General features: G+C 34.1%; 2 protein-coding genes across 11 annotated transcripts in view; one reads left to right on the forward strand and one right to left on the reverse strand.

Moving 5' to 3' along the window:
- The window catches only part of LOC100535347 (V-set domain-containing T-cell activation inhibitor 1-like), an 82,222-nt gene extending 67,669 nt beyond the window's left edge, over positions 1 to 14,553 (reverse strand). For 4 of the 5 annotated variants that reach the window (XR_012397861.1, XR_012397860.1, XR_012397859.1 and 1 more), the window contains exon 1: positions 11,520 to 11,791. Coding sequence is in view for 2 of the 5 variants with exons in the window: in XM_068216476.2 (XP_068072577.2) it covers positions 11,520 to 11,556 (37 nt within the window). In the remaining 3 variants the exon portion in view is untranslated. Of the gene's footprint in view, positions 1 to 11,519; positions 11,792 to 14,319 lie in introns of those variants that run through there. The other variant, XM_073937522.1, reaches the window with a different exon arrangement.
- On the forward strand, positions 434 to 15,532 carry si:dkey-169i5.4. Of its 6 annotated transcripts, none has more exons than XM_073936750.1 (6): positions 434 to 495; positions 5,773 to 5,819; positions 5,896 to 6,219; positions 6,501 to 6,595; positions 6,692 to 6,767; positions 14,792 to 15,532. In XM_073936750.1, the coding sequence occupies exons 1-5, from the start codon at positions 488 to 490 to the stop codon at positions 6,737 to 6,739; spliced, it is 522 nt and encodes a 173-aa protein (XP_073792851.1). In that variant the 5' UTR covers positions 434 to 487; the 3' UTR covers positions 6,740 to 6,767; positions 14,792 to 15,532. The 6 variants fall into 6 exon arrangements, with proteins under 6 accessions (XP_073792851.1, XP_073792853.1, XP_073792850.1 ...); XM_073936749.1 differs by lacking the exon at positions 434 to 495 and adding an exon at positions 616 to 751; NM_001126460.1 differs by lacking the exon at positions 434 to 495 and adding an exon at positions 4,783 to 5,000.
- The last annotated feature ends 2,089 nt before the right edge of the window (positions 15,533 to 17,621 follow it).

Raw genomic sequence — 17,621 nt, forward strand, 5'->3', positions numbered from 1 at the left:
TTTCACCAGAAGAGGTCCTCATCGAGCTCTGATTTAGAAAGCTTCGAGTAACGAACCCTTTTCCGATACAATTGAGTCGAGCGCTTCACTGGTTCAGAAAGCTTCATTTCACCATCAAAACAGACCTTAAACGCACCGGATTTTGCATTGCCATTCAATTCGCCGGAAGCGCTTAGGTTAAAGGCAAATTAAAAGTCCTATTAGCATGCTTCGCCCCATTTATGAAAATGTTTTCTTTTATAAATGTAAATTAGGTCATTAATAAAATTAAGACATATGCAATAAAAATGTTATTGCGTCGTTTATTAGACCTTTTTTTTTTTTTTTACTAATTTCTCATCTTATTTTAAAGTTTAGAATAATAACTGAACAATATGGAATATTATGGGCTGGAATCGGTCTGCTACATCTGGCAACACTGTTTGAACACTTTAGTCACATGACCAGGGTGTTTCAGATAATGCTTGGAAAAGTCTAGATCGGATACATGGCCAGGTGAAAATAAATGAAATTTTTAATAAATAATAACAATATTTCTCGTTAACGTCCGGCAACAACTACCGGTGCTTCGAAACGTCAGTTTCACGTCACCCAGACGTACAGGAAGAGCAAATTAAAAGTGAAACAGCCGTTCGATCTTGCAGAGGGCAGATAGCACCGCATTTTAAAATCAGGTTAACGTTAAAAAATAATTAACTGTTTTTCACCGTAAGTGACTTAGGCAGTGAGTGACGATGTTGGGAAAATCCAGGTATGTCTGTCGAAGTTTTTTTCTGAATAATAGCCTACCATTCAAGCTAATATGTTCGGTAACACTACACAGTTAGCTTGAAATAAGCCATCATTTGTAATGTTTATGAAAACGGGATAAAATAGCCAGGCTAAATTTGGTGCAATTAGCTGATTGGTCGGCTTATGTCCATCACTTCACCCATCATTTGTCGAAATATTTCGGACACATACGCAAACTATTTTTATTACTTTGCTTACACCAAATTCTGCGACCGTCGTATTCTGTGACTCTAGTAGGCGCCGTTCTCACTGTTTTACTTGAACTCGCTCCCACAGGCGGACTGGGGTCCGTTCTTCGTACCTCGCTTAAATGATCTAAGATGATTTTGCCGAACCTGGATCTTTTAATCTTGATAACTGATCTCTCGCTAATTTGGTTCTTCAAACAAGTTCGTGAATCAGATTAGAATGTCTGGATGAACTGATCTGAGATCGCTGCGTGTGTTGTGAAGGGCAGATCTATCGATCCTCGAAATCATGATCAGCAATGCAACGATTGGCTGACGGCACAGCAGCGTAATGACATCATCTGATTAATATTCAATTATCCATGTGAGCAAAATTACATCAAATTAGCAGTAAATGGTTTGTTAAATATGACACGCAATAACCTTCCACATTTGTTGTGAGCTGCAGGCTTTCCACTTTCATGTGTCAAGAGTATTCATCATGTATTTCAATGCATATCAATGTATTTAGTTCTACATTTAGAAAAGATTTTCTTTATTATAGTAGCCGTTTTTTAATCGTTGTATGGAATAACTGGATGTTTACAAAAGCATTTTGATATTGGTAAAGGTGTCTGCAACTTTTGTGAAGCATCAAATCACTGTCATATTAACTGTCAAAACATGTTCATGACTGCATTAATGTATTATTTCTTTTTTTAAAAAGTCACATATTTTGCATTTCTCATAAACAAATTGTACTAAAACGATCTAAAAAGTTCATATCAATAAATTTTCTCTTTGTACTTTCATTTCGAGGGTGCAGATTGCATAAGTTTTGTTAATATAACTTTATTTTAATAATAATTATAACTTTATATATATAGTTAATTTTTTTAAACTATTTTCCCAAGTGTATATAACTACTACTGTAAGAAAATATCATAATTCGGTACTTTCTCTATTATCTTTGCTTGAACTGACTCGATCTAATCCTGTTTATATGAATTGAACCTGCTCCCGATCAGGTTTGAGCTAGCAGAACTGTTGCTATGACAACAACTCTCAGATCAGCTTTGAAGAATGAAATGATCCTGGATCATGTCAAATCGTCAATATCCAAATCCAGCTAACTGAGTAATCCACGTACGAAGAACGGACCCCTGGACACGCAAACAGCGTACACACTCTCACGTGAACGCGCTCGGCGCCCGTGCACATTATATGAGCGCGTCAATATATTTCATCGTTCTCTGTTTACTATTATTTTTCTTGCCTTTGATATATAGATGTTAAGTTTACATATATTTAACAGCCCATCAAATAAAGCATTTTGCTATAATATGACCAGTACAGCGAGCTTTTATATTAATTTTAGGTTATTAAAACACACTATCTATCTATCTATCTATCTATCTATCTATCTATCTATCTATCTATCTATCTGTCTGTCTGTCTGTCTGTCTGTCTGTCTGTGTAGCTAGTCTAGTTTGTTTTAGCATTTTTCCCTTGTAAGCAGTTATGTAGATTACTGTTGATCCCTTTTAAATGTTCCCTAAATATGTTTATAGAATTTCTAAATTGGCTTTTAAATTAAAAAGAAAATTATTGAAGTAAATGTGAAATGTGTGTGTAAAATACTGGTTAACAGAATGTAGGCACACAAGTTAAAATAAGTAAGGTGCATAATTTAATTTAAAATGAAATGTTTTTTATGTGTATATTTTCAAAAAGGTTAAATCTAAGAAAACATTTAACTTAACAATTACTTGAAAACTATTAACATAAAGACATGGTATGGGATTAACATTCTGCACAGTTGTAGGGGCTTCATGGAGTCAGGCTTAAACACATTACATGTGATACCTCTGGTCACACGTGTCACTGAATCTGTAACGAAGGAATAAATGTTTTGAGACTGCCATCTTATTTTAAAAGAAGGTTACTCAAGAACAAGGTAATGGTTTACTGTATGTTTCCCCTTTCTTCTTCCACTTCTATATTATTTTCCCCACAATAGTGGCACAGCTCACTAAGGTCATCTATTGAACCAAAATATACTTTTATCTACAACTATATGAAGGGTTAATTGGGTCTTAGTCATGTGGGAAAAAGTTACTATGGAAATTATAGCTTGACAATTTGGCAATTACTTATCACTAAAATGTAATATTGAATTAACATTTTCTAAATTCGCACAATTCTATAATAAAAAATATCAAAAGGCAAAATATCTCCAAATTATACCCTTTTTTTCACACAACTTATTTTTGTAAGTTGATTATTTTTATGCAGTGAAAAACAAAGTACCAGATTCATTCAGCAGTCTAATGGCAATTTTTTCCCCTGTCATTGTCCCATACAGAGATATTATTTGCAAACTGCAGAGACTCCACAGTTGTGATGAAACAAAACACTTTATATATATATATATATATATATATATATATATATATATATATATATATATATATATATATATATATATGTATCATACATTTTCTTTTGTGTGATTTAAAAAAAAAATCCTAACTTGAAAAAGACAGTAAGGCAGGGAAGAGACTTGCATTTTTTGTTTATTTTTATTTTGACTATGTCAGGTAACACTTATCTGTAGGCTATATACCTATTTTTAAGGTAATATTTATAATGGTTTTCCTAACTGTTTTGGCATGCACGGAGGACTGTGATTTGGCATTTTGGAAAAAATAATCTGCATAAACTTTAAATAAAATTAGGTGTAGAATTATTTTTATTGCTATGAGTTTTTGCTGACCAAATAAAAACTTCAAAACAAAACCATGGTGTAGATCTATATACTTATGCATGAATTAACACATAGTCCTTTAATATGGATACGATAATAATACTAAAATGAGCATTAAAAAGTCTTGTATATCATTTTGAAAGATGCAAGTGTGCGGTGAAAAGAGAAAGAGAGAGCAAAACTGTCCAGAAACATTATTACAAACTGTTTGATTGAACCATGCGTGTTGTATTTTATCATATTTGAATATATATATATATATATATATATATATATATATATATATATATATATATATATATATATATATATATATATATATATATATATTTATTTATTATATATATATTTATTTATTGGGTATGTATTATCAAAATTGTAGTTTTTTATTATCATGTAAGCTGTTTGCATTTGGAGAACATTATTTTTTTCTGTGTGAAATACGAGGGATCAGATACTAGCATTGAACAATTAATTCAGCACACGCAACCTGGGTGCATTAACGAGGCATTAACGACGCAAACTAGACTAATTACACAGACAGACAGACAGATGGACAGACAGATGGACAGACAGATAGACAGACAGACAGACAGACAGACAGACAGACAGACAGACAGACAGACAGACAGACAGACAGACAGACAGACAGATAGATAGATAGATAGATAGATAGATAGATAGATAGATAGATAGATAGATAGATAGATAGATAGATAGATAGATGGTTTAATAACCTAAAATTAATATAAAAGCTCGCTGTACTGGTCATATTATAGCAAATTGCTTTATTTGATGGGCTGTTAAATATATGTAAACTTAACATCTATATATCAAAGGCAAGAAAAATAATAGTAAACAGAGAACGATGAAATATATTGACGCGCTCATATAATGTGCACGAGCGCCGAGCGCGTTCACGTGAGAGTATGTACGCTGTTTGCGTGTCCAGTCCGCCTGTGGGAGCGAGTTGGGCTGTTTCTCAATATGCGTTCTTCAGCGGTCTTGCGTCCTCGTGTTCTCGTGCAACGTCATCATCAGCTGCCTAAGTTCAGTTCCAATACTCAAGATCGCAAGTACGGAGGACGCGTGAAACTTCCCGGATGTGTTCTTGATATCGAGGACACACCGTCCCATTTCTCAAAGGACGCATTCTCTGCCCTCGCGGTCTCCTGAGTTCGTTCTTCCGAGGACACCTGGCAAGACCGCTCTCCACAAGAACGCAAGTCCATTCTCTGCGTTCTTGGAATTGAGAAACACCTTCAAGTTAAACAGTGAGAACAGCGCCTACCAGAATACGGCGGTCGCAGAATTTGGTGTAACACCGCCATCATCTTGTGTTTCTTATCTTAAAGGACTTGGAGAGTGAAAATATAAATTAAATACAATAAAGTATTATGTATGATCAGATGCAGTAAATGAAATAATATAGAGAGAAATAAGTCTGTAAAATGACAGAAATAGTAGTGGCAGTTTATTACAGTACCATAATATACAACACCAAACCATGCAATATATCACTTTACGCTATTAAAATGTCATTAAAATGCCTTTTACAAACTTTTCAAGATTAAACATTGTTGGAAGAAAGATCAAGGCCCCATAATGCAATTCAAAAGCATACAACTGATTTACAGACATTTCTTTTACTATTATTATTATTATTTGTTATACAGCAAAGTGCTTGAAACTGGCGGGTTAATGTGCAATATAACAAAACAATAACTATTATTTAAATAAAATATTCTATATTGTTCAGTAATTATTATAACCTTGACAAAAGGGTCAAATAAACAGTATAACGGAATAACAACTTTAGTCTTTAATTGTCTATTAATTGTCTCTATAAAAATGTCTTAATTTACATTTATAAATGAAAATCCTTTTGTAAATTGCATAAAAATTACTATTAAAACAGCGAACAATGTATTTAGGATTGAGCATTACTTTTAAAGTGGTAAATTCCCGTAACAATGACTTGTTTCAGTGTAAGGAGACTATGATATGTGTTGCCAAATATTACTTTAAACTTTTTTTTTTTAACAGGGAAAAAATATTGGTCTTATTCCAGCTGATGTTGCTGTCGACTGAAAGTAAGCACAAGTTTAACAGTCAAGTTAGAAAATGCCTTATTATTACTTTTTATTTAATCATCTTTTCTCTTTTTAGTGTCTCTGCAGGAGAGCATTGTGGGTTTTATTGGTGACTCAGTTGTTTTGGAATGCTCTTCTGGACAACCTGAGCTCACAGTTCAAGACATCACAGTGCGCTGGAGACACAATAATCTGAACGTGTACGACATTATTAATGGACAAGTTTCAGTAGAGGGACAAAATCAAGCATATAAGAACAGAGCTGATACCTTCCCTGATGAATATAAGAATGGAAACTTCTCGCTCAAACTCAACAATCTTCAACACAGTGATAAAGGAAGTTACACGTGCTATATTATAAATGAATCAAAATATAAGAGTGTCAATCTTATTGTCGAAGGTGTGTAAAAACATTTTTATTCCAAAGAGTAAAGAGGTCTAATAACAAGAATATTTACATTTTAATACAATTAAACATAAATATTTGAATTTATTATTTATAATCTGTTTCATATGCATGCGTGTTTGCATTTAATAACACATATATACAGTACACACATACATTTTGCCAAAACAAATTTTTGTTTTGGATTAATCTTTGCCCAGCATTAATAGTTTGCTCTAGGAATGGATGCATGTATGTTTTCATATAATTTTTCCCATTCATTTTTGTCCATTCAGAAAAACAAAAGAAAACGAGCCACGGAACAAAACCAAGACCAGATTTGACCTTAATCATTTTTGCTATGTGTATTGGAATTTTTTTTCTTGTGACTGTAAGTTCAGTGTATTAAATTTTAACGGTAGCGTGAAGTAAATGTCATGAGTAGATCACACTGTCTAACTAAACACATATGATGTTTGTGTTTCAGAACTCAGCCACAGGTTTTTTTGTGCCGGTCCCGAGCCCGGGTAAATGAGGAGGGGTTTAAGCAGAATTTCCACTAAGTAAGTGCATCTTTAATCCTACAGCCCTTTTTACAATGCAGATAATGTCAAACCAGCTTTATACAGATAAACAGGAAAAAAAACATAACAATAATCAGATTGTGGCACATGTTCAGCATATCACGCAGAACGCAGAGTGTAGTTAAACTTAAATGAAAACTAATTCTATTCAGTTTAATACAAATGTCCCTGTCCAAGTATACCGCAATGCTGGTAGTTTTAGTATTCAACCCAAGGCCCACTGATGTAATTTGACAAAACAAATTTCAGCTGTACTTGTGTATATATATATATTTTTTTCTCTCTCTCTCTCTCTCTCTCTCTCTCTCTCTCAGTTTTTCAGTTCAGTTCAAGTTGCTTTATTGGCATGACATTAAGTACAGTATTGCCAAAGCATTTCAAATATGAAACATATTAAAACCTCTCTCTCTTTCTCTCTCTCTCTCTCACAGTTAGATTGCATTAATATTAGTTACAAATCATTTTGTTCAGTCTTTTAGTGTTATTGGTTTGTAAATAGGTTTGTTAAACTATCCATAGACTTAAAGCACATTTTCTTGTTTTACAAAATATGATACATCAACATTTAACTAAGATGCCTACAATTTTTATTTTTTTATGAATATATATTTTTGTTCCAGATCGTGCAGATATTAAAGGTGGTGTAGGTGATTTGCCAGAATGCTAGCATTAGCATAATAGCTTTGAAATTTTACGACTCTCTCCTGCCGTCCAAAGCCACGCCTCCTTAAGTCATGAACACGCGAACTCGCACTGATTAGATAGAACACTAGATCATGCCATTCACCAGTTAGAAAACTCTATGGAGACATGCACTTTATCAAGCGGAGTTGTTAACAGGCCAAAGGGTGCAGGAATTATATATCTCCAAAACTGTGTCACGGGCTGGCACTGTTCAAACATGAACAATTGTGTGAATTTAAATCAAATTTCACCTCAGTAAAGTTTTTAAGTTCTAAAGGGTTAAATATGCAAGAAAGTTTTACCGTTAATTGTATAACTAATTTTGTCTATTTGAATGAACTGCAACAGGTCATACATCCAATGAAAATAGTTTGGCGGAAAAGGCTTTTTCCAGTTCAATAGGATAATTCTTTTAGCAATTATTAAGCAAAAGACTGCAAAGATGACAGTGACACATTTCTAGGATTGAGTCCGAACAGTGCCACTAAAGGAAACGGGTCAATTTTTAGAAGAAAAATATCAGATATTGATTTAAAGAGCCCATATTATGGGTTTTTGAAAATGCCCTTCCATGTAGTGTGTAACAGCTCTAAGTGAAGTGAAATACCCAGCTAAGGCTTAAATCTGTAAGTGTACACTGTTGATTCATCTATAAAAGAGTCGACTCATAGTGCTTCAAATAAGTCGTCTTGATAACGAGTCATTAGGTGTTTCGCCATGACGTGATAACGAAACCAAGTAGTTGCACTTGCAAACCCGGTCGTCTGTATTTTCAAGTCCATCGTCTGTATTTACATTCACCCACTGGCAGCCAAAATCCACGCCTTACACTATCGAGCGTGTATGAACTGTGAGTACTTTTATATTGTTGATTAGCTGCTGGGCATTTCACTCTGTCTCTCGCTGAAGGCAGTCAGTATAGACCAATCGCAATAGTCTGTTATCGGTCCAATCAGCGCAGTTTAGTTTTGCGCTAAGGAGGGGTTCGGGAACTAATGAATCACTGAACGATTTATATGGGAGTCGCTGGGATAATTAGGTAAAAATAAATGCAGATTACAAGGTAATGAAAGTGTTTTTTGACCTTGCATGCATATTAGACTGTTGTTGGAGACCCTTACAACCAAAATATGACCCTATTTCATGTATAATATGGGCTCTAAGAGATTTCTCTGGACAAAGCCAAAAGGTATGGTAGAGGTTAGCTGGAGCTTGTCGGCATCCATAACAAATGGGATCAAATTCTGGGTTTGTTTTAGATAGTTTTTGTCCAATAAATTCTGTGTAGTAGTTTAAACTGTATCAGTGAATGGCGAGCAATATTCCATCTAAAGTCTTAAAAAAAGATTTGAGTATAAACACTGGAATGTTTTGAAATAAGAAAAGAAATTTAGACAAAATGTTTGGTTTTTATGCACTGCAAAAAATGCTTTTCTTATTTAGATTTTTTTGTCTTGTTTCAAGTTCAAATATCTAAAAATTCTTTAATAAAGGAGAATTTTCTAGACAAGCAAAACCTATCTTGTTTTGAGAAATAATATGACAGCGAGTTTTTCCTTAAAACAAGCAAAATAATCTGCCAATGGGTTGAGCAAAATAATCTTGTTTTTCCTTTTGACATAAGATTAATTTGCTTACCCCATTGGCAGATTATTTAGCTTGTTTTAAGAAAAAACTCACTTAATATTAACATATGATTTCTCAAAACAGGACAATATGTTTTGCTTGTCTAGAAATATCTTCTTTATTTGAGAATTTTTAGATATTTGGACTCGAAACAAGACAAAAAATATAAGTAAGAAAAGCATTTTTTGCAGTGTGGTATTAATTTTGCCTATACAAGCGATAATGGAAGAGTCGTCCACCTAGCTAGATCTTGCTTTGTTTGATCCAGAATTGGAATAAAAGGTTAACAACACACTTTTAACATTTATGTACATCAAGGCACATTTTTGCATCTGTAAACAAATAGTTGGAAGTAATTTTTTTGCCTTCCCATTAATTTAAAAAAATGTTTCCCAAGTAATCTTTAACAAACCAAATAATTCTTCACAGTATTTTCTATAAAAATAAGTTTGTGTTGAATAAAAGCAGTTTTAATAAATAATAATAAAAAATATATATATTTTAAGGTCAGTATTATTAGCCTCCTTAATATTTACTGTGTATTGTAGATTATCTAATTATCCCAGCGACTCCCATATGAATCGTTCAGCGATTCATTTGTTCCCAAACCCCTCCTTAACGCGAAGCTAATCTGCACTGATTGGATCGATGACTGCCTGTTGCGATTGGTCGGCATTCAGTGCGAGACAGAGTGAAATGACCAGCACAGCTTATCAACAATATAGAAGTAGTTAGAGTGCATAACTAGTTTATTGAACCAAAACTCCAAGAACTGGGGAGGAGATCAACGAAAGTCTCCTAGACCATCACACTCTACCTGCTCTTTTTTTTTCACACACACATTACCCTTTTCCTCACTTTCTTTTTCATTTTCGGGTTGAGGGCAGCGTGATTGCCAATAGAGTGCCAGTTCAACTTGCTCCAGCCCTGAATGTTATTCAGACACCTTACCCCAAATTTAACCCCCCTGGTCTTTTGGATTTTCAGGGACTGATGTGTGTGCTGTTTAACACCAGCATATTGCTCTATTCTTAACCAGGACACACATTCAGTATTAATCCACACAGTGGCAAAAGCTGAACTATTTTGAAACTTGACTGCTGCAAGTGTGTAAGAACAGCTGATGATGGCCATAGCAACGACAAACGGCAGTGGAACACAAGGGGTCCGTTCTTCGTACCTCGCTTAAATGATCTAAGATTATTTGGCAGATCCTAGATCTTTTCATCTTGATAACTGATCTCTCGCTAATTTGGTTCTTCAAACAAGTTCGCGAATCAGATTAGAATGTCTGGATGAACTGATCTGAGATCGCTGCATGTGTTATGAAGGACAGATCTATCGATCCTCGAAATCATGATCAGCAATGCAACGATTGGCTGACGGCACAGCAGCGTAATGACATCATCTGATTAATATTCAATTATCCATGTGAGGAAAATTACATCAAATTAGCAGTAAACGGCTTGTTAAATATGACACGCAAGAACTTTCCACATTTGTTGTGAGCTGCAGGCTTTACACTTTCATGTGTCAAGACAAGAGTATTCATCATGTATTTCAATGCAAATCAATGTATTTAGTTCTACATTTAGAAAATATTTTCTTCATTATAGTAGCTGTTTTTTAATCGGTGTAAAGAATAACTGGTTGTTTACAAAAGCATTTTCATATTGGTAAAGGCGTCTGCAACTTTTGTGAAGCATCAAATCACTGGCATATTAACTATCAAAACATGTTTATGACTGCATAAATGTATTATTGCTTTTAAAAAAAAATCTATTATACACAATTTGTACTAAAGCGATCTAAAAAGTTCATATCAATAAGTTTTCTCTTTGCACCAGATGGCAGTCTTTGTATTTTCATTTCGAGGGTGCAGATTCCATACATTTTATTAATATGTATAACTTTATTTATTTTATTAATGACTATAACTTTAACTTTTTTATATATATATATATATATATATATAGTTTAAAAGTATGTACCATTTTCCCAAGTGTATATAACTACTACTGTAAGAAAATATCAGAATTCGGAACATACTTTCTGTATTATTGCTTGAACTGTTTATATGAATTAAACCTGCTCCCGATCAGGTTTGAGCTAGCAGAACTGTTGCCATGACAACATCTCTCGGATCAGCTTTGAAGAACGAAACAATCCTGGATCGTGTCAAATCGTCAATATCCAAATCCAGCTAACTGAGTAATCCACGTACGAAGAACGGACCCCAGCTCGTAAATGCATTTAAATGTAAACAAAGCAGCATGCATCGCGCTTTCAATGTGGCTTTAGACGCAATATGAGAATATAAAGAGTTAACCTGATACAGTACAAGCGGTTACAAGTAACAAAACACAGTTAAATACATAATTTGAAAACAAGGAGACAACCATTTTAATCGCACTTACTTACACTTGTGAAATAGAGGAAGAAACTGATCCTTGTACATAACAGTCCCTTACATCAAGTCTTTTCTGATCCTTCCTTTAGCAAACAGCTGATGAATTATCCATTGTAAGGGTGTAAGACTCCAGAATGCTGAGATATTTTTGCAAAATTAAACTTCAACCACTGATTCTTCACAGTTTCATCTATGGGTAGAGAAAATAGCACTAACTTTCCTCTCACACTTCCAGTAATATCCAGCTGAGTACAGCGTTGATTCAACCGGCGTCTGCTACAGTGTGTGTCTACTCTCTTTTTCTTTGTGTACTGTGCTTGTGGGTGGGACCACAGGCTTCAATTTTCCTGGGTTTGTGCGCACAACAACTGGGCAGTGCTTAAGGCTCTTTAAAAGTCAGACTCTGACACCATTTGTGATAATAGATTCAAATCAACTCTAAAATTGTTTAAAAATTATTTTCTGTAATGCACAAGCTTTGTTTTTTTACAGTTGTGCCTTTTTGATTTTATTTACAGTAATGAATTAATATTTTCAGTATATTGAATTCACTATAAACACTTAGATGAATTAAACTCTGACACCATTTAAGATAATAGATTCAAATCAACTCTAAAATTGTTTAAATTATTTTCTGTAATGCACAAGCTTTGTTTTTTGTTTTTTTACAGTTGTGCCTTTTTGATTTTATATACAGTAATGAATTAATATTTTCAGTATATTGAATACACTAAAAACACTTAGATGAATTAAACTCTGACACCATTAAAGATAAAAGATTAAAATCAACTCTAAATGTATCTGAATATTATTCTGTATGATGCAAAAGCCTTGTTTTTACAGTTGTCTTTGTTGATTTTTTTATATACAGTAATGAATTCATATTTTCATTATATGGAATGCACTGTAAACCAGGGATGGACAAACCTATTCCTGGAGGGCCGGTGTCCTGCAGAGTTTTACTCCAACACTAATAAAACACACCTGAAAATGCTAATCAGTGTCCTCAAGATCACTAGAAATCTATAGGCAGGTGTGTTTAATTAGGGTTGGAGCTAAACTTTGTAGGACACCGGCCGAGTTTGCACATCCCTGCATTTTCACACCATTTGAGATCAAATATTCAAATCACCCCTAAAACTCTATACATACTTTTTAACCACAAAGAAGAAAAGTATTAATTATTTACTACTATGTAAGGCTGGGATCATTTAGAGTTAACTAGTCAGCTAACAAGTGAAGTAATCTTGGCTGTAATCCTCCCACACATCTTGACAGTAGGACACACTTCTTGATTTAGATTAACCATGCTCCTGGAGCCCCTCCAACACTATTTTGCAAGCCTCCTTAAAGTGTGTGTTTAACCAAAAGATAAATTCTGTTTTGAATTACCCCCACGAGACCTTCACTCATCTTCGGAAGACAAATTAAGATATTTTGGATGAAATTCAAGAGTTTCCTCATCTGCCATAGACAACAATGTTCGCAAATCATTCAAAGGCTAGACAAAGAACCAAAGACATTATTAAAACATACTGTGTGACTTTATTGGTCCAACTGTAATCACAACAAAGCTCCAAGAACACTTTTTCTTTATCAGATCAGCGTGCACAGTACTGCACTTTCATGTTGCACTTTTGATTCTAATACATTGTACTGCTTGTAGTAAGCACATCATTCTTTACCGGAAGCGGGAGAGAAGATGTAAGCAATCAAACACATTTTTTTTTTGGTGCACACAAGTGTTCTTGGAGCTTAACATGATTACAGTAGAAACACTAAAGTCACATGAAAGGTTTTGACAATATTGTTGCTTTCTTTTCTGGACTTTGAACATCTCAGAGCCATTCCTGTTCATGGAGGATCAAAGAGCTTTTAATTTCTAAAATATCTTAATTTGTGTTCTGAGGATGAATGAATGTGACAACATGAAGGAATTAAGTTAACTTATTAGTTTTTACAATTTTTTTTCAGTGGATTAAACTTAAAACAATTAAATTCAACGATAATTTAAATGGTATATTCACCACAAAATAGGCAACCGATTAGAAAATAATTTAATCAAAATAGAAACTAGGTTAGCCTAGCCTCATATGCTAACCATTCAACAGCTTGGTTACTGGAGAGGTGACATTTAAAAATAATCTAATAATAACTAATTAATCTGTTATTTCTCTTTTTTAGCCAAAAAGCCTGATGGACTATTGTTGTGCAATGAAATATATCGTTACTAGCCGATTAGGAAACACGCATGGACAGTGCTTCTACATAATTCATTCATAGAAAAAGCAGCCAGAAAGAAGAAATTGACAAATTTGTGCCGAATATTAGCATCATTGACTGATAACAATGTAAAGTACCTATAACTGTCAGTATGTTTGTGTGCTCTTTACAGTTTCTATTCTAATTTGCAGTTAAGTGGAATAAATTAATATATTGAAATGCAGATGAAAGTATAAATAGCAGAAGTGAACAAAAAGATTTTTCCTACCAGCAAATATTAATCCGACACCAAATTTAAAAGCAGACACAAACCAGCTATAATGTCATCACCAATGACCAAATCTCCAAAAAGACAGACGAAAACATCAGTGATTTGTAGATCTGATATGGCCACGAGGCTTATAAATGACAGCTGCAGGTGAAGTAAAATGGTCGCAAGTGCTTAAGCGAGGGCTTAAAAAAACAGACAGCTGGGAAACAGCCTGCTTTGTATTTTGTAGAAACACAGTTTAGATCTTTTTAGGCTAAGAGGTGTGTGTTATTGCCGTCTATCACTGTGTCAGGAATATGGAAATAAAACCAACTTACCTCCGCTCCTTTAGCGCCGCACATAGAGTTTGATCTGGGCTGGCATTTCTCCTCTTGGGTTTTAGGTTTCGGAAAGGGAAAATATTCCACCACCCTGTCTACACTTTTATGATACTGCACATTCCATAGGCACAACGCTTTGGCCTATTATTTCCCTCCCTCGAAAACTTGACAGCTCCTGCGCGTAGCTATGATTGCTAAGCCATGGTTGGTGGGTGGTGTTTTTTTGGGTGTGGCTTAGCAAAAGGTCAAGTAAAGTTAAATGTTAAAGTATATTGATGGAAAAAGTACTTACTACTCTATTTTTACTTATACTTATCTATCTGCCCAGGCATTTTAATATTTCAAAGTGAGTATGATTAATAGACATGTGTTCATAGTTTTACCACATCTACTACCCGTGGCATTTTCTATAGTATGTAAATATATTTTTAGTTTTCTGAAACTAAATTTTTACTTACTCTGTTTGTAGGTCAGATGGTCGCTCTGCACAGGCAAGAACTGAGTGACTTCCTGAAAAACATTTTCTTTCTGCGTCTGCCCATCTTCGCCTACACACAAAAAGAACAACATCTGCACCTCGTCTGCTGATCTTTGATGCAGCTGTTTTATATTATGTGCAGCAGTCGTTTAAAATAATCCCACAGTGACGTAAGCACATTTAGCACTCAGTTATTCTTGGCAGGATAGTCCTGTTATGGGCCAAACTTAGACAGAGCAAGGGACAGCAGCTGCAATTCAGCACGATGGGGTAATAGAACAAAACTCAAGATCGTAAACAACTGTGATTAATGATGAGCTAATTTAAATACTTAAAATTTCAGAAATGATCTAGGAGGAGTCCAAACTAACAGGGTCTTGGCCTGAAGGCATTTGCAAGTTAACAATTAAAATCATAGCACCACCAGATGGCCAACACAATTAATCAGTTGCAAAAATGTTTAAAAGAATTTCAAAAATGTACTATCTGACTGCAGATTTGCATATGGAAGGTGAGATATGCAAGGCATTTTAGAATGATCATATTTGGGGGTCAATGTGGCCACTAAAATATTTTAAGTTGTTCTTATTTACAGGAATGCTGCATTTTCTTTAATCATTGTTAAAATGCTTGTTACACAATATTGTTATCGTCTTGTCCTTGATCATTTTCATTTAAATTTTTTTTTTAAAATGTCATTCCTTTTTAGAATAAAACTTGAATGTGCTGCTCTGATGTGTCCTGTGTTAAACGTTTTTAGAAATTCTAAAACATATTCCTAATTAAAATAATCTTGTTATTATGACATGTTCATCTTACAAATATATTTAGCTTTTGTACTTAAATAGGTTTATCACATTGAGTCATTTGTAGATAAGCCTAAAGTTTCCACAAAGACTAATTATAGCCTATATGATTTATTAATAATTCACATGGAAATCCAAAATTGAGTAAAGCACTGCCCCCAAATCAAATACTGCATTGCCTTATAATATAGATAATATTATAGATAGATTTAATGCTAACAAGAATTAATTTAAATAATGTTACCAGGACTGCAGGCGATAGAAGGTTGCACATTTCGAGAGGAGATGGCAACACTGACCGTGAAAAAAAGCGAAAGTGATAAGCTTCATAGATATATACATTAGATGTAGCCTGACCTATTGTTGTCTATTGGACGGAATGCGTCAATAGCGCCGCCATCTTGCTACAGGGTAGCGCTCTGAAATGAATGCGGAACCAAGGTACAGTGGAGGACTATGGCCATCCAAAGCCAGAGATATACACATATATCTATGATCGGGAGTTTTCCTGGATGTTAGTATGTAATTTTTTTTCTAATTACGAAAATTATAATTTTACATCACTTTTCTACATTGATGGATCAGTGACCGCTTGGGCATTCCTGACAAAAAGCTTGTGTTTGTGTGTACAGAAATTTCACTGTGTGTTTCAGAAATTGAAACTATTCACCCTCCCTGTTTACTGTTATCATCAATAACGTTACCTGATTAGCACTAAAGTTCAGAACATACAAAAACAGAAAAAAAAAAACTTAATATTACCTATGAAATGTTCTGCTTTTGTGCTTTGTTTTCTTTGTTTGCTCGTTACTACACCCGTTGACAGCGCTAGTCCCGCATCTTTACGTAATAACACTGTCTTGACTAGTGCGGATGAATGACTCTTGTCCTGGGAGCACTGTACCAATGTGGCGGCGCTAATGACGCATGCTCAGGGTCCCTATGCGATATCTAGTGTATATATCTATGGATAAGTTTTTGGGCAGACTACTGCTTTTAATATACGTTTAAATTCAACAATAGAATTAAGTACAACATTGTTCACAGTGAGTAGATAGTGGTAATGTTAGAAGTCTTTCATATATATCCGTTCGAATATTCAAAGTAACATCGTAAACAGACATAATGGACGAATGTGCGAATATAAAACCAACTTTACCTCTATGTTAAGCAGAAACTGTCAAATCAAATGGCTGATTACGGCTGAAATTAGCTGATTAGTACTCAACCAAAGGTGAGCACAAAAGTTTAGCAGTAATGTCAAAAATGATTGAAGATCCCATATAATGAAAATCTGGGTATGTAAGCGAAATAATTAGGTTTTCTATCCCTAGATTAAACAGTAATGGTACAATTGAAATCTCTTTGACAAAAAAAAAGACTTTATATATAACAGTGAAGCAATATTCCGCCATGGACAAAAGAAAGGGGCTTTATTTTGATGTAAAAAAAAAAAAAAAGATTTTTCATCCATTCAAAATACAAAAATGTATTGATAACTGTCAAATATATGATGTAAATGACATTTAAAAAGAAAATACTACATAAATATGAGAAAGTACACTCTCAGAAAAAAGTGGTACAATGTTGTACCAAAGATGGTACAAACCCTGGTCACTGGGGCAGTACCTTTTTATGGAACATAATTGTACCTTAAGACAAAGAAACAATTTTGTACCATTGCAGTTTGTACATTTAAGGGCATGGTTTGTACCATGGGAAAACAAAATGTAACTTTGGTTTTTAAAACCTGCAGATAAAATATTGTACCTTCTTCAAATGTACAAATCTGATACATGAAGGTATTACAGTGACAAGACACTTTGTACCTTAAAAGGGTCAAATGTGTTCCTTCAAGAACTATTTAAAGACATTTTGCTATATCCAAAATGCGTAAAAAATTCTGTAAATATTAAACATCAAATACATTTTAAACAATGTTTTTTTTAAGTTTCTTTTTGTGTGAATGCACCTTTTCCATTGACAATAAAGAATAAAAATACTTTAACATAACT

Source organism: Danio rerio, chromosome 22 (genome assembly GCF_049306965.1).
Source record: "Danio rerio strain Tuebingen ecotype United States chromosome 22, GRCz12tu, whole genome shotgun sequence".
NCBI lineage: Eukaryota > Metazoa > Chordata > Actinopteri > Cypriniformes > Danionidae > Danio > Danio rerio.